At 41.9% G+C, this 17,609-nt stretch overlaps 1 protein-coding gene across 1 annotated transcript; it reads right to left on the bottom strand.

Moving 5' to 3' along the window:
• Positions 1-685: 685 nt before the first annotated feature.
• Positions 686-4,035, bottom strand: LOC309877464 (secreted frizzled-related protein 2-like; the record flags this gene model as incomplete). The annotated part of the gene is made up of 4 exons (XM_082758796.1): positions 686-1,042; positions 2,150-2,242; positions 3,015-3,184; positions 3,749-4,035. The coding sequence occupies 4 exons, from the start codon at positions 4,033-4,035 to the stop codon at positions 732-734; spliced, it is 861 nt and encodes a 286-aa protein (XP_082614922.1). The 3' UTR covers positions 686-731.
• Positions 4,036-17,609: the final 13,574 nt, after the last annotated feature.

The raw sequence follows: 17,609 nt of genomic DNA, 5'->3' as shown, positions 1-17,609 counted from the left end.
GTGTTGACATTTTTAATGTGTCTGAAAATGAAAGGGGCCTTTTAATAGGGAAGCCCTGAGTTAGATTTCAGTTAAACCATGTTAAATTCAAGATGGTCACACAAGAACAAAAATATTTAAAAAAAATGCATTTAGCCTGTGCTCTGAGATGTTACCACTGAGACATCAACTCTGTCATTCTAAAATTACACCAAATAACCAACACTTCTTGTGATTGGGGCTGGCTAAGCATATTATGTTACTGTGTTTGTTCTGATTTATTCCATTTTGATTCCGGCAAAAGTGCCCAGCAGAGGGCCATCTTCTGTTAAAATACACCGATGGCAGAGAATGAGGTGGATTAATGAAGCATTAAGCAAAAGAAAGGTAACTCAAGAAAATAGCAGGGTTCATGCTGTGGAAAAAGAAAAAACAAACAAAAAAAACAAACAAAAAAACACACTAAAGGTACTCAGCTGGATTAAAACTGTTTCATGTCAGTTTTTATACATATTACAGATTTTTGCAATAACTCAAAGAAACATTTATAAATAGTTGACCAAGTTCAAACTTGACAAATAGCTGGAACACTACAGAAAGAAGTCTATGATAACACTGGGTTTAAGTTCAACTTATAATACAGTTTAAAAGGAAATGAAGACTTTACATTGCATTTATAGTACATTCTTATTTACAAAACAGGTTTGGCATAAGAAGAAGAATAATCTTTTTACAAATATTAAGATAAATATTTACAAGCACTTATGATATCTCCACTTCTGAGTGGCCAAAGTCAGCTGGGAGTCCCTCCTCTGCCAGCGATAAACCTGATTCACTAAAATGATACCCTCTTCAACCTTCCCCACAAGGAGATATACCATAGGACGATGTGTTTGAGTCATCTTCTGTGTACAGTTTTCATTGATAAGCAGCCACTGTTGTATCATGTTCTGAGTTTCATAAGGCAAGAGTGAGCCCTGGGTAATAAATTCCACTTGGCATTCAATGTTATACTCTTGGTCACCAAGTAATGTTCTTTTTTTGGATAGCTTTACTTTCACTGCTAAGGAAAAAAAAGAAAAATATAAGTCACTACATTTGTTCAAATGAAGAAATACACACTACCAGTGAAAGCAGGAAGATTCCTTAAAATACTCTGACAATTTCTGGTGATAGAGTATGGTGACATCTTCTCCAGCAGCAGTATAGATGTAATATATTTTTTTTTTTTAATAAAGATTATGTAGCTGAGATTTTCTTTTTTTTTTTTTTCACTAAATCAGACAACTAGGAAAACTTATTTTCACAAAGGTGAGTAATATATTTTACCATCGCTGTATATGATGGTGACTTTGTGGATAATTGGATATTGTAAGCCGTTGGCATTTCTCTAATAGCATAAGGTTGCCCACCTTGCCCAAACGAGTCTACTGAAACTCACTTTGCCTATATTATCAATCCCTCTGCAAAAATAGCCCATAATGCTTGCTGATACCACCCTTTGAGATACTCCCTTTTCATTACAGGCATCTATCCACCCCATGTAACTCTACCAGCACTTCTTAGCATGAAATTTCTCTGCAGTGCTTGATCTAAGGCCAGCTGAATTCACTGACAGCCTCTGCATTGACTTCAAAGGACTTTGCAGGACGTTTCTAGGGCAAACTCAAAAGTATTGCCTCTCACTCCAATAAGACAACACAAAGTAAAAACTTGACTGTTACGATTTTCCGAGTCTTTTCCAAGTCTTTTCAGTAAGCTATGCATCATGAACAACTTACAGGAATAACAGGACATTCACTGGTCAAATAACCAAAGCTTTACTTTGGGTTTAAATAACAATAAAAGACAAATCAGCTAATTTGGATGCTTTTGCCAGAAATATTTTCCATAAAGCATGTTGTACTACAAGGTAGCCAGCTCAACAAGAACAGAAAAGCTATTTTTCTGTAGAGTAGATCATAAAGAAGTCTTTCATGTAAACTAAATATTTTGCTCAGAAAGAACATATTCTGAAAAATAACCTAAAGTTAAATCAGCAACCAAACTCTCAGGATGCAGATTTTGAAATCCCAGCAGAAACTGTAAGCTACTTTAATCCTAATTTTAAAGCACTTTTGAAAGAGAGCTGCTAGTTTCTTTAATATCAGCTGTATTCACAAAGACTTACCAAAGTTATTGTCACAGAAAACTTCAAGAACTCTTTTGTGTGTAAAAAATTCCTCCACTGCTGGGCAGGTCTGGCATGCAGGCTTTGGTAGGACTGGTGAGAAATTGTAAAGTTTTATCATTACCTTTTAGAATGTTTTGTATTAGTTTTCTACTGTAAGCCTACTGCTTATCTACAGGTACGGCATAGAAAATACACAGCTGTTCAGTAATAATGTGAACATCCACATACTCCTCTGAAAACATAGTTAAGAAGGAAAAGGAGTTTCAGTTTCCTTGCCCATTCACTCCTTGTTCAGACTGACAAGCTCAATCATTAGCATCAAAAGTCAGTATGAAACAGAGTATTATTTTTGATATGGCTGTGGGATGGGTGAGCAATTTTGTCAGTGAGCCTGGGTTCAGCTGAACTAAGACTGAACATACAAATTTGGGTGTGCCAGCAGCAATCTACTTCTACTGTTTCCTGCATACGTAAATAAGCCTGAGCACATTTGAACATTTTACCATTAATGTCATCCTAAGTCAGGTTTCCGTACAGAAAATTAGATAATAAATCCTCCCAACTTTTCCAAGTTGGTCTGAGGACCAATTTAATGCAGATGTGAGTTTCTCAGATCCCTATTAAAGTTGGTAGGTCTATAAAGAGACTTCAAAATAAATCAAATACAGTGTGCTGTCATGAGTATGATACTGCCTGTAGCTGTGCAGGGAGATAATCATTTCCACCACTAAGAGTAGACTACCTACACTTCATTTTATTGAAACTACACAAAATCCCAGACTGGGAACTGCATCTCTTTTATCTTCTTGTATCTCTGGAGCATAAAGTATAGCCCCCTGCCCCTCTGCCATCTTCCACCTACCTTTGTGCAAGTATTTATACTCCTTTGTAAGTGATGCCAGACACATGTCCTCGTCCGCAGGGAATCGGTCGCAGTCTAGGCTGTCTGGCCAGGAGTGCCCATGGCAGGCAAGCACGGGTGCGCAGCTGTCCCGGACACCTACACACATACTCCTACAAGGATGGATGAATCTGCATCGCAGGAAACACCAGACTGAATCAGTTAAAGTCAGTGGTAATAAATTATTTCAGCAGTAATTTCTGTGCAAAACACATGCAGATATTTGACATCCTTCAGCAATAATACAGTTATAGAGTGGCAGGTGTGCAAATTGGGCATGTGGTCTGTACACGTACCGGCTTGTGCTTATAGAATTAAGTTACCTTTTTTTTTTTTTAAAAAAAAAAATGCTTTTCTTACTATCTGAGAAAAGCTTTGGCAAGAGACTGAGTCTATGTGCAATGGGTGTTCGGTTTCAGTTTCACCTGGATTTAACCCTAAATTAACAAGAATAAATTTCAGCTACAACAAACTAAAACATGACATTCTTTGGCAACAGCATTCATTTCCTCAAAGCAAACTAAAGTTTAAGTGGAATATGTTTTCATTACTTGTATTCATTCGCAGTGAGTATGAAAAAGTTAACAGAATTATTTCAGATAAAGTAGAGATCACATTTCCATTACAACAAACACGCATCTGATTTGATCCCTGTTCCGACAAAAAGGCTGGCCATACGGAGCCGTGGTACTTACGTATCTAAACAGATGGGTGCAAACAGAGAGCAGAGGAATGTCCTCACATGAGGGTGACAGTCTGTGTGCACCAGGTGCTGCCAGGTGGTGGATTTTAGGATAACCTCTGCCATGCTTGTGTGTCCCATCAGGTTGGGAAGCCTCATTTCGGAGTACCCAATCTCGTGGCACATGTCCATCTCCTCGGGTATCTCTACACATTTGGTGGATAATCCAATGTCGAAGCCCTTTACCACTCTTAGGAAACCACTCAGAGCGAAAACAAGTATTTTTGCCAACACTAACATCTTCTAGTGAGCCCTGGGTTGCCAAACAGGGAGCTGTCAAACCTCTCAAGCACAGGGGCACACTGAAAACTTTGTGGTTTATATACCCCAAGAGCTTAATGAACCCTTGGTTATCAACTGCTTATCAAATCACTTGAGACAAGACCCAGTCTTATTGCCTATTCAAGTGATTGTTGTGATAACCAGGGAGGTGGAGACGAGGTATAGAAGTATGTTCCCTAAAGTAACAGATTTGCTATAGGCTTTCACGTGCCTGACAGCGTCAGCTGCTGCAGCATGCTATGTGGCATATTAAATGTTGACACCTAGGAGGCTTGCTATGTGCTTTCCAAATCAAATTAAGAGATCCCCCAGAAAAGTGGTTGGGCAGACAAGCTGTCTCCCAGGGCTGCTCTGTCTCCTTTGTTTTCAGACACTGCTGACTGGGCAGAAAAAACAGCCCAGATTGACTTATCAAGTGAAAATGTTTTGTTTGTGCTAATTGCTCATGTCTCTTCCACTGTTTTACAATGTAGAAGAGGTACCTTTTTTATTTGCTCAAGCACCAAAAAAGAGACATGTGACATGCTAAATCTTCCAACTTCTATTAGTTTTATTAGACAACCTAACATACAGCTGTTGTTTTTTACTGACTGGAGTGACTTGCTTCTTTCACTTATTCAAGTTCAGTGGTGGATATAATCTTTCCCGACAGAAACATATTGTAGGACCATTATGGCTATCAGTATTTCTTCAGAGGGAAAAGAAATATGGAGTTTTTTGTTTGTTTGTTTTGTTTTGTTTTTCTTATTTCAAATGAATCTGGTAACACTTAAAATTGTTCAAATAAGTCAGCATTTGACATTTTTATTAATAAATTATAATTATGCAAAACTGTGTGAAAGCAAATTTGTGAAAGCAAGAAATACCAGGTGTGTACTTTTTCTGTTTGTAGCACAAAAATAGTATTTAATTTCTTACAATAAATATTAACGGAATTGCTGACAGTATTTCATTAGTTTTAGTATAGGACTAATAAACAGCTTTTAGCTGTAGAGCAGATGATGGGGAATCAGTTAAGGTGATGATCTGGGTAATGTGTACCTTACCCGTTATGAATAGAAAAGTCAGAATATTTGATATTTAAAAGAGTTGAAGTTCTAAACAAAACTTTTTGTGGAAATTTTTAGCTTGATGAAAATATTTCTCCAACTAGTTTGTTTTGGCTTGATTTAATTACCCTTTCTTATCACATGACTTATTAGCAGAAATGTTTAGATACTAACAATATGTATGTGGATCAACTGTAAAATATCTGCCTAGATTATTAGACCAAAGTATATTCATAACAGTGTGCCATCTAGTATTGCTGGTGCTTGACTGAAATGTAATTTTCAGAAAGAGCAGCTTTTTGTGTTATACCTATATGTAGTACATTTAGACACTGTGCTACCTATCATTTACATGTTTATACCTAAATGTTAGAGTATTAGTCCTAGCATCTTTGAAATCAATGACAAACCCGCACTGATTCCTCTCTAGCTCTTTTCTTTATTCTAAGCTACTGGCAAATTTACGGTATATGTTTAAATATATCGGGGAAAAAAAGGCACCTGGACATCTCTGACATGAGTGTCACTTCAAACCCCAGCAGCTGGAGTGAAACTGAGAGTTATAAATAAAGTTCACTCTTAGCCAGCAGATTTCTGCATCTATCCATGTTGCTAATGTCTTTACCAAGTCACCCCATAATTTTATGAAATTAATCAAATTCTTCTCTGGCCCTAATAGCATTATTTTGTTGTACTTTTCTCATCTGGTCATTACCTGAAATAAGGTGTCAAGATCTCTGGTAAAGGAAACCCTTCCGTTGTGTGTATAGCATGGTGTTACAGACACATTTCTGAGTCATATATATATATTAAGGGTCTAGAAAGTGTCATCTGATGGAGAAAAAAAGAAAAAGAAAGAAAGAAAGTAACAAGAGTATGTTTTGGGATCTCCTTGCAGAAGTGCTTAGCAGGCTCTGGTGGAAGCCAGTTTAGGCTTTGTAGTCCTGGACACACAAAAAGGAATTTCCAGAGCCAACATGCTTTGGAGGGAGCACAGCTGCAGAGTTATGACCCTCAGATATGAACTGAGGAACATGTTCACATCCAAAATAACTCCACACAGCTACTGAGATGATCTATACCCACTCATGAACACAGCAAGTTGGCTGTGACAGCACCCTTGCGGCCCCAGTCACAGGTGGCAGCCATTTTGGCAGCCATGAGCTGTGCCTACGCTTCTCTGCAGGAATGGCCTCCATGGTGCCACCAAACGGGGCTCGCGCTGCCCTTCCCATCCACTCTGTGCCTTGCAAACAGCCTGGACACGTGCCCTCATGCGAGGGCTGTGCTCACACTATGCCTGAAATCATGCTTGCTGGCTTGTGATCTAAGAGACCCGATTTTGAGAGCTCCCTGTGGGACATCATTAATGGACAGAATAGACACAGGGGTAATGAGAGAGTGTGAGAAAAAGATGATCTAATAACAGCTAATACCTCTCCTGACAAACTTAGTCTCCATAGGAACTGTCTTAGAAATAAATAATTGTGTACCTCTGAGTCAGTTTCCTACCAGGGTTTCTCAGGAGCTTGGTCATTAATGAGCCACCACAGAGCTGTACCTTAAAGCTTCTTTCAGCCTTAGATATGTTACAAAGTAGGTCAGCTATCTTTGAATTCCTTGCTTCTGGTGACTTGACTTTCAGTGGGTCACCATTTCCTAATGCTAAAGAAAATTGGTTTACTCTGCGAGTACAGTGGAATAGTTGGAGGCTGATGGCTTGACCACTCCGGAGACATAGGAGACATAAGGCATCATGCAGCACTCTCTGTGGCACAGCACTTTAGCTGGAACCTGGGGGACCGAAGGGTGTGGAAGAAGAACCTCCATGATTTTAGCTGTCAGCGCAGACTACCAGAGAAGTGGCAGTCCATCTATTTTGCTTTTCTTTCTTCTTTTGAAGAAGTGCACCCAGGGAACAGCAAGACTTCATGTCTTTGTCAGAGGTGGTGAAGCATAGTGTATCTAAATATGCTTGGCAGATAAATAATTGTCACTGGCTCTGAGAACAAAACAGACACAAATGTCTTTGCTTGATACCTATCACTGCATTTGGTTTTAGGCTGGATGTGAAGCCAGAGCATTATCCATAATCCCAGTCTGTCATTTTTGTTGGCTGCCTTCTGTCAGAAAAAAAAAGGATCATTTGGGGGAGCTTCTGCCTCTGTTCTATTCTGACAGTCATGGGGTTCAAGATGTTATCTGGGCCAGATTGCCTAGACTGTGTCATTTTCAGCATCGTTATTTACTGTAGAATTTGACAATTTGACACTTCCTTTCCCTACACTCACAAGTCAGTTTTAAGCAAGGGAAAGATTTTGGCTATACTTCTGTGTAGACTTAATTATTTTGATATTACTCATGAGCAGGTGTTACCTTGAAACTTGTTTTGACAGCAAGTCATTATCATTTATCATTTTTAGCAAGAGCCATGTAGCACAGTTATTACAGATGGGCACACAAAGTAGGTTGCCATTGCTTGGAGAGTGTTTCAGGTCCATCAGACGCTGGATCCTTGGCAGAAGTATGAGTTGCGGCACCTGTGTCGCTGTGCCATGAATTCTCCTTTTTTTTGCAAATGCTCAGCTGTTCATTGACATTGCATGGAAAAAAAAAAAAAGAAATAATCATGTAAATACATGCACATCTTGCTTCTGGGATTTACTGTTGCCACGCCAGCTAAACATTCAAATTACACAATAGCTGACAGAGGAGGGGTATTTCTAATTGTAGTAGTACATATGCAGAGATTGATCAAATAAAGGCTATATAAAATAAAATGAAATATTTTTAGTTTTGCAAACTATCAAGAGAATTGCAGGATCTGAATGTATTTTGACTGGTCAGCATAAAGCATATAACCTGAGGTTTGGGGAAACTTTGGTCTCAAAGTCTGGAGCCCAGCTAATTCTCTCTGAAATGTTTGAAGAAAGCCGTGCAGTCGGTCCATTAGCCATGGGCTGTATTTATTGTTGCTGGATATGAGAAATGGTCACCTGCTGATGGACCCTGATAACACGAATAGTTGCTGGAGACCCTGCCCACCTCTGTTCTGCCTCCTTTGACTGTTCCCAGGGAGACAGACGGAGATTAACCCGGAGCCACCAGTCAGACCCTAATAAGAAAGGGGACTGAATTTTTCTTCAAAGAAACTAGGAATTTGAGAGCAAACTGGCAGATCTAGGGACTTTTGGATTTAATCTAAACAGTGGTTGTAATATTCAACTGGAATTTGACAGAAGTGTAACTGCAGAAGTGCAAGGCTCTTAGACAAGGACCAAAGCTTACAGCTATGTACCTGGAGTCCCAAAAGGAGGCTTCAGAGAGGAAGCTGTTGCAGCGAAGGCAGCTTTGCTAGATGAACATGCTTATTCTGTGGGGCAGCATTTATTTCATAATGTTTTCCTTTATTGTATTAAAAAACCCTTAGGCCGCGTGTGATATCTGTAAACCAGCAGAATTTTTTTGTTTGTTTGTTTGTTTGTTTTTTTTTACTCATCACAAAGGCTTTAATTTTTAAAGATTTATAAAGAATTTTAAAGCATTGCTTTGATTTTTAAAGAAAAACTGGATTTCCTTACAAATCTGTAACAGGACAGTTGAAGGCTCACTGCCCTGGCATGCTGAGCTCTGTCCTTGTTCCTGGTAATTGGTTAACCCAGAGGAGAATTTGTTTTAATAGTGAAAGAGAAAGTTGATGCTTGGCATGACCCAGATTTAGTTTCTGCCATCACCACAAGCTTCCTGTTTAACCTGTAAATTTTACTCCCCTCACCCATAGACTTAGGTGACAGCACTTCTGGGTGACAGTACTGGGGGTGCTGGAAGATAAACGCATTTGAATGTGAAGCATTCAGATACTGCAAGGATTGGGAGCAGGCATGTAAAGACTCACACAGATTCTGACAGCATCACCTAAAAGCACAGATATGGTGAATGCTATACAAAACCCGAGTGAGTAGCATTTCCGAAGCAGACCAGATAAGTCAGGGATGGAAAAAGGGCACGGGGAGATTAGCTGTCTTGCAGCTAGTTTTAGACAATATCCAGTGTGCTACATGATAGAGCCTCATGGTACAGGCTGAGTTCAATTTTTTACACAATTATCATGTATTGGGTGAGCACCTTCCACACAAAGCCAGTGGTAATAGCCACTTGTTTGTTTGTTCCACTCACTCATTCATTTCCTTCCTTCCTTCCTTCCTAGTCTTTCTTACTTTTTTCTTTTTATTTCTTTCTTCCTTTCTTCCTTCCTTCCTTTCTTCCTTCCCTTTTCTTTCTTTCCTTCCTTCTTTCTTTCCTTCTTTATTTATTGTAAAAAATCAAACTTCTTAGGGCTATTTTTCCCATTGTTATCGGTTTGCTGACTCTGTTTTTTCCTGTCACAGAAATGTGTATCAGAGCTGCGTCCCCTCTCAGGCATCTGTATCAAGCAGCTACAAATAAAATAAAAATCTAGTTTGAAAGGAGAATGTGCCAAATTATTTCTAAACCTCTGTGAACACAAGACAGTAAAAGTAGGCTCAGGAGTGTTTCATAGGACTGTGGGGGATCAGTCGTCTTGCCTACATGTAAACAGCAAGTACATACCAACTATTTGTAGTCCATTGAGAAAGTAAACAGGGTTGTCTTGCCTATCCCCAATACTTTCTTTGTCTGTGGCCTGTAGCCAGCTACTGATTATCACGATAAGGCAGAAACACATTAAGTCTTGAAAATTATGTCTGGCTTCTGGCTGTTAGAGGAGATAGCTCTATCAGTTAAGCACCTAAAAGGCTGGGTGAGTGCTCAGCTGACTCCAGCAGGCCTGGAGCCGATCCCTTTTAACTCACTTGACAGCATTTTGCATCTAACTTCTCCCTACTCCAGCTACCAGGAGGAAAGGCCACCAGAATTTGACATGATACCATTAAATGGCTGGCCAAACTCTCGTCTCTTTGATGCCACTGGAAACAACGGACCTGAAACATTGGTGTAAATGTCAGACTTCATTGTAAGGGCTTTGCTCAAGAAGCAAGCTTGCATAGTGCCTGTAAGGTTTCACAAATAAATAAATGTGCCTAAAATATATGAATTGAGACATTTTTGGCAATTCTTCTCTAAGCAAAATTTGCTCTGGCACTAGCAAGAGTTTTTTTCTTGAATAATGATGGCAAAATGTAATCTCTTTCCTTGGACTGAAAATGTATTTGAATGTATATAATCAAATCAAGTGTCCCCATTGCAAGTGGCTTTGGTGGACTGAGAAGAAAGCAAAGCTTTGTCAATAAATAAACAAGTGAATTTCAGGTTCTGGACTCTGTTTGTTGGGTTCCTGACAGCTTTTTTTAAGGGTATAGATTTACATTGTAAAATTTTGAAAAGAAAAGGTATTTTTAAAATTTTGAAAAGGGGAAGTATTTTCTGTATAAATCTTTGCCCTATTTTTAAGTTTCTATGTCAGACTAGTTTTGGAAAGAGATTTTTTTTCTAAAAAAAAATTGCAAAAATTTTCATTCAAATACATACAAGTAGAGTAAACTTTGGGTGGCTTTATGAAGATAAATGGCTGTGCCCTGAACTCAAGTGTGTGCAGAGTTTCAGTTTTCAAAAATTGTTTGGGGATGCAGGGAAAAGAATATAGGTTTATAATTGCAATAATTACAAACTACTTCAGTGAGTGACTGCCTCACAAATGAGTGTGCCCACTCAAAGGCACGCAATACATAAATCTTACCTGACTGCTCTGCAGATACTTGATGGGAATAGTTACTTCTATTCTGCCATCTGAGCTCGGTAGGAGATGGGTAAGGGATACTTACTGAAGGCCTGGATGTTCTCTACTTATTTCCAGTGTCCCCATTTTAGGCACCCTCCTGCAGACACCTTCTGGAAAAGGATGACCACAGGGGACAGCCTTTTAATGCCTGTTCCTGCTGTGCCAAATGACACATTTGCTCTTATGCCTGTCACTAATCTACTTTTCTGCTTTATTTCTCACAGAGCTCTCAACTCAAAACAATTTCCAGCTTTCAGTTAACTACGGCACAGGCCTTCTGCGTAAACCACTTTGATTACAAATGTGCAGCCAAATCACACCCCTGCATGCCAGGGGAAAACAGCAGGCTGGCGATGCCCATAGCCTACCCCAGGGGCACCAGCCCCTTGGTCAGGTATTTGGAGCTCCACCACCACGCAAGCTGATTCCAGATGTGGCATCCCCTTCATTGGGAAATGAATACTCCTTGTTGTTTTTTGGTTTGGTATTACCCCCCAGCTTAGTGAAGCGAAGCAGCTCTGTATGGATGAGCTCTGAGAAGCACCAGGTACAGGTAAGAGAGGGCACCACATCAGCCTTTAGTCATATTTTCATGGGCAGCTGTGGAAGCACAGGCCAAGACGTCAAATGTGGTACTGGCTTGACAGAAACTGCTTCTTTTTCAATCAAACCCGTATGATTTTCCTTCTGTTGTCACACTGGGGTGGTACCTAGTTAGACAGTAAGTCTTCTTCCCCATCTGGTAAGACATCTATTAGAACAGTCAGGTAAGAGTAAGTAGATCTGGCATCTTGTACGCTTACTAAATCTTTATATCTGCATCCTAACAGGGTAACACTGTGCCTTCTGGTAACACTCTGTATTTAAGCAGCAACAGGCCCCTAAAATCTCCCAAACCCCAGCAGCTGCTCCTACGGAAAGCGTTTGCTTTGCTGTAGCGATTCCAACAACCAGCTTGAGAGTGAAATCAGCTGCTCCATCCTCGCTGAGCCGCTCTGTGGGACAGCCCCACTTGCATTCCTGAGAGGCTTCCAGTTCTCTGCAAAGGGGGAGAACTCAAGTGAAAGGAAAAATATGAAGGAGGAAAGAAAAAAAAATTCAAATAGAAAGCATAGACAAAACACTCTTTAAAAAAAAGAGAAAGAAGAAAACAATCCTTTCCCTGGGCCTTTGGTCTCCCAGAAAGTTCAGAGGGCAGCCGGGGCAGGTTCCTTCCTTTACACCATGGCTTGTGTCACACACACAGCCTCTGCTGAGATCAAAGACATTCGGTTTCTATTACCCTATCTCAAAGAGAAGTTCACTGATAAAGAAGTCTCCACCCTAATGATTAAACCCCATTTGGATTTGCATACCTGGGTGCGAGCCCTGCAGCCTGCAGGCCAGGATTAGGAGGTCGGTGACTCCAGTGCCCATTTGCTAATCTGGCTGCTCTGCCTGTCTGCGCAGCATTATGTCCTTTGGCTTTCACAGCCATCCCAGGGTGTTTTTCTTCTAGGGCTGCTACGGGAAAATGCAACAAAGATTAGTCCATCCTAAACAGCTGCCCAAGAGCCGAGCAAACAAATCAGGAAAAAAAAAATACAGCAACAATTTGCTAACTGCTCAAAACTAAACAGTGCCTGAAATGATCTTTAGGGCTGTGGTTTACTTAGGGTTGGTTTATGAAACTCAGAAATGGAGATGTGAGCCAGAGAAATAATTAAATCGAAGGCTAATTGGGAGAGGCTGAGTTTTTTTGTTTGTTTATTTTAGGAGCCATTTTCATTCCCTAAATAATGTTAAGGGCTTCCTGCTGGTCGCAGTGACCAAGGATTGATAACTGCAGCCACAGGAGGCTCTTTTCATTAGGGAAACCATAGAGGAGTAAATAGGTTTGAGGGGAAGGTATTTCGAAATTAGAGTCAGGGGCATCCAGAGACAGAAGATTTGTGTGTGAGGCTCTATTTTCAGACCTTAGAGGGTGCGTGTCTGCCCAACAGCTTTGCCTGGCAGTTTTTTTCCAAGAGTATGTCTGAGTGGCAATAGCAGTCTCCATACATACTCTCTCTGCATCTCTACTACAGCATCACTAGGGCTGATGTACCAGTGCAGGAGAGCTTTTTTATTGGGTGAGAGAGAAAAATAATTTTAGAAAATACATCTGGAGAGTATAACCTGAAAACTTAGGTGGGTAAATGCTCTGTATTTATATATATATATAATTGTGTCAGATTTTGCCATCCTTTCACATTGAGCAGTATTTTTCTTCCTGATGTTCCTTGGCAATGGGACAGAAGTACTGGATCTACAGGATCACAGGCTGAGGCTGGCAGGGACCTCTGGAGACCCCCTGCTCCAACCCCCAGGGCCACCCAGAGCAGGCTGCCCAGCACCACGTCCAGGTGGCTTCTGGAGATCTCCAAGGAGGAGCCTCCACCACCTCCCTGGGCAGCCTGTGCCAGTGCACCCACACAGCACAGAAATGCTGCCTGGTGGTCAGAGGGAGCCTCCTGTGTGCCAGTTTGTGCCCACTGCCTCTGGTCCTGTCCCTGGGCACCACTGAAAAGAGGCTGGCTCTGTCCTCTCTGCTTCTTTACTGATCCTGTACCCAAGGAGGACAATGACAGATTCGTAATCCATGATGACATCCTTAAAGCCAAGGTTCTGCCCCTTTTGCTTATGCTGCATGCTATAAAACATCCTGTTGGCTTCAGTGGAGTTCTCCTGGCATGGATCTTAGCAAGCCTGGCAAAGGTGGCCAACACAAATGGGCCACCCATTCCACCTACTGGTTCATTATCTTTTAGGACATTCTGTAAAAACATTCGGTTTAGGGATGTACCATCAAAAAAGATATGGGATGGAAGGGACTTTGCCTTGCCATAAAACATCCTCATCCTAACACCTAAGGGATGCTGCAGGTGTGTGTGGCGAGCTGTGAAGGGGCCAAGCGGCTCCTCTGAGCAAGGGCAGCCCTGAGCTCCAGGCAGGCCTGGCTCAGCATCCCCTCCCCACAGGCAGGCAGATTGGCTGGTTTTTGGGGAGAGAAGTGATAGATTTTGATTTATTTGGCAAGAATGCTACTTGAATAGAGAAACAATGGAAAACGAGGGAAATTGCTGCTTCTTCTGCTCTCTTTCAAGCTTCCTTTTTTCTCCTTTCCAAGAATAAATAACCAACAGGAATAGCACATTTCTGGTTCAGACTCTTTAGGACTGGTCTTACTGATTTGCCTTTTTTTTTTTTTTTTTTTTTTTTTTTAAGGCCTAACATTCCCAGACAAGCTAAAATAATCTTCTTTAAACCTACTGATTGATCGCAGGGGATGTATGGACCAGCTGACCATGATCATATCAGAGAAGCCTTTATTAACCCTACAGGCATCCTCGGGTATGACTGGCACATTTTTGGGGCACAGCAACACTGTCAGCTGGGCTCAGCTCTCTGGCATTTTCTCACGGGAAGCCGTGCTTGTCCCACCTGAGGCGGGAGATTACGGTGCAAAGCAAATTTTCCACTTACATAAATGATTTATATTTCGAAGGACTTCAGCTAATGCTGCCAAACACCAGCTACGCAAAGCAGTTCCAAAGCTGGAAGACACGCAGCAAGTTCATAACATGAATGGCATCAGATCCAGGCGATCATAACCACTGATCCCGCCATAAAGCATGAAGGGCTCTGAAATTCAAGGCAATTGAAAAACCAAAGGAAAAGTAGTTGATGGTCTGGCTTTGAGACTTGAAATGGCAACACTGAGTAGCTGTAGCAATTGCAGTTGCAACGAGCTCTGTTAGTGGAGAGAATCCCACTTGTTTGACTCCAAAATCAGACTCCAGATACTCACTTGTTTACCTACGGCTGTAGCTTCACACCTGCTGTGGTAATTCAGCCCCCTGAATTTAGAGCAGCAACAGAGCTCTTTGGTTTAGAAGCCATAAATGAGTCACATTTAGAGCCCATAACGTGACATGGGATGGGAATTATACCGTATCCCTGTCCTCCCATTCTGTTGGTGTGCAACTTGACATCAAATCCACTGTATTCTCACTCCTATGGTATAACCCGATGGCTCTGATTATTCACTTAGTATTTTATCCAATAATGCCTTTAAAAAAATCACCCTGTATAGGCTTTTTTTTTTTTTTTTTTTTTTTTTTTTTTGTGCTCTCTTGCAGTTGTTTTCCTTCCTATCTCATCACTACCTTTTGCATTAATACATCACGTATGAAAAGCTTTATTGGAGTGAATTTTAGTGTCACGACACTTAGCATGGGGCTGGGCCAAACCCTGTTAATAGAGGTTAGCATGTGGCTGGGCCAAACCCTGTTAATAGAGGCTTGCGATGACATCCTGTAGGTTTCCTGAATGGCAGAGAAAATATGTATTATTTTCTTCTGTGCATTGTATTCCCCTTGACCCCACACCACACATCAGCTGCTTCCCAGACATCTCATTTTTAGTATTTCATGGTAAGAGGACAGCAGTATGAAGAGATTAACGTCATAACCATCCATCCATCTGGGGCAAGCACAGTTTTCAAGGTACTGTCAGCTCTGTCCCTGTGCTAGTACACGAACCGTGCCTGGCAGAGCTTGCTGGACCTACGACCAGCTGGCAATGAGCTGCCTGGCTCCCTGCTGTTACAACATTTGCCCTCCGAAGCCAGCTGACTGCACTGGCCGGGAGTGCATGTGGCCACTGCCAGCTGTGCCCAGGGAGTCACTGGAAGACTGCAAAGGGCCCAGGCCAAAGCTGCGTTAGCAATTTCTCAGAAGTATCAATTATAACTGAAAATTATACCAATTTCACAGGCAGCTGGAGTGCAGCACCTGGGGACGCTCCCAGCACCGGCAGGTTTATCAGTGCAGATGCTGAGGACTCCGGGCTAAATACGGGGAACCGTCACAGGAGGCTTTGGTGGAGGAGCTGCTCCTGTGGGGAGCATTTTGGGTACCACAACCATAAAACAGTTCTTTCATGTCCTGCACCCTGCCTTGCCTTTCCGCACACCCGCCACCTTCTGCGAGAGCTGGGGGCAGGAGCACTAAACTTTTTCGGTAGCCCCATCCTGATGTGTTCCTGGAGAAGCCTTGGCCATTCCCTGAATGAAAGCGGTACCACATGAAGAAAAATGGCATAAAGCCCATACGATAAAGCACATTGACAGGGAAATGGAGATCACCTAGGCATGCTGCATTGATGGCAGTAATGATACGGAAAGGTTGAGACTACTGGAACAATGAAACCCTACTATGAGTATTTAATTTATTTGCCTGGAAATCCAGAATTAACCCCCCTAGCTAACACACCCACTGCAGATGTATTACATTTAATGTGAACATTCAAATGTAATAAAATATTTGCCGGAATCCATCCTCTCATGCCAGCAGTTCAACATTCCCTTCTGCATGATGCTTTCTGGTGAGTTCCCTGTAGTTTTGTGTCTCCCTCATCAATATTTTAACCTCCTCTTTAAAAAGTGCCCGGCTTCAGGACTAGCAGACATTTTGTGTATGTTCTCCTTATTGCAAGCTTGTACTGTGTTAATTTTACGCATTACATGAAAAATCTCCTCGGGATTCGTAAGAGTTCATGCTCTGAAAGGGCTCGGTTGCTCCAGACATGGCTCAGGGCTCTTTCGGGGAAGCAATTTGGATTCCCTGGAACTGAACGTTATTTCGTAATATACCCTAGATCCTGAAAGAGGGGGGGGGTGCTTCAGTGAAAACCTTCATCCATGTTTTCCTGATTTGACTTCTCAGCCGTATTTTCTCTCCTTGCAGTAGCACACTGCCGTTTTTATAGAAAAAAAATAAAAGACAATTCAAATTTGACTCAAAACCATACATTTCAGGAGTTTTCTAGAACAGCATCGTGGTTGGACAGATGCCAAGCTGTGCTGTTGGGAGGTAGGAACTTCTGTGTACAAACAGAGCTTCTGAAATGCCACAGAAAAGCTCCCTTGACCCAGGCCCCTGGTGGACTAAATGCCTGAGGTGTCCACGAGCTGTGTAATTTTACTGCTTCAGTAATCAGTGGGTTTCTCATTAGCACCAGACTGAACCGACAGCAGCAGCCTTTGGTGGCGTTGGTATCAGGAGCCTCACCTGATGGGAGTCTCACTGTTGCGGGCACCACCCGAACATGCTAGAGCCATTCATGGCATCATTAAGGTTGGAAAAGCCCTCCAAGATCATCTGGTCCAACCACCCCCTGCCACCAGTATCACCCCCTAAACCATGTCCCTAAGGACCTTTCCCTGCCCTGGCCACGCACGTGCCCAAAGGGCGCTCTGCAGCAGCACGGCAGAGCTCTCACATGGGACCTGAGCAATTGCTTTCACCACATTTTGTTTGGTTTGCCTCACTGGTTGCTGCATTTTGCCTCCTGAAGATAACTGTGCATTTAACATGCTTCAATGAAAGGCAGAGAAGTTGCATTAGGGAACTCTGCTTGCAGAGCAGAACAGCAGCAGACAAAAATAATGAATCCTTCAATACTTCCCTTGTCCCCATTTACCTCCTCGCAGAGGAATGCTGTTTGTGGTGGCTCCAAAGCATGCATCATTCCTGTGCCTGTGAGCTGCCAGCGGCTGCTAGATGGCAAGGCAGTCTTTAGCCCATGATGTTACTACCCCAAATCACCACAAATAAGCAGTCCCAAGAGCTGCGCACAAGAGCTGCTCATTAACTGGTAGTCCATGAGGTTGCACAGGATGTCTGCGTGGTGGAAGTCCTCCT

The sequence above is a fragment of the Aythya marila genome (assembly GCF_965140915.1).
Source record: "Aythya marila genome assembly, chromosome: 1".
Classification (NCBI taxonomy): domain Eukaryota; kingdom Metazoa; phylum Chordata; class Aves; order Anseriformes; family Anatidae; genus Aythya; species Aythya marila.
The sequence above is the reverse complement of the archived record's forward strand: the minus strand, read 5'-3'. Positions and strand labels throughout refer to the sequence as shown.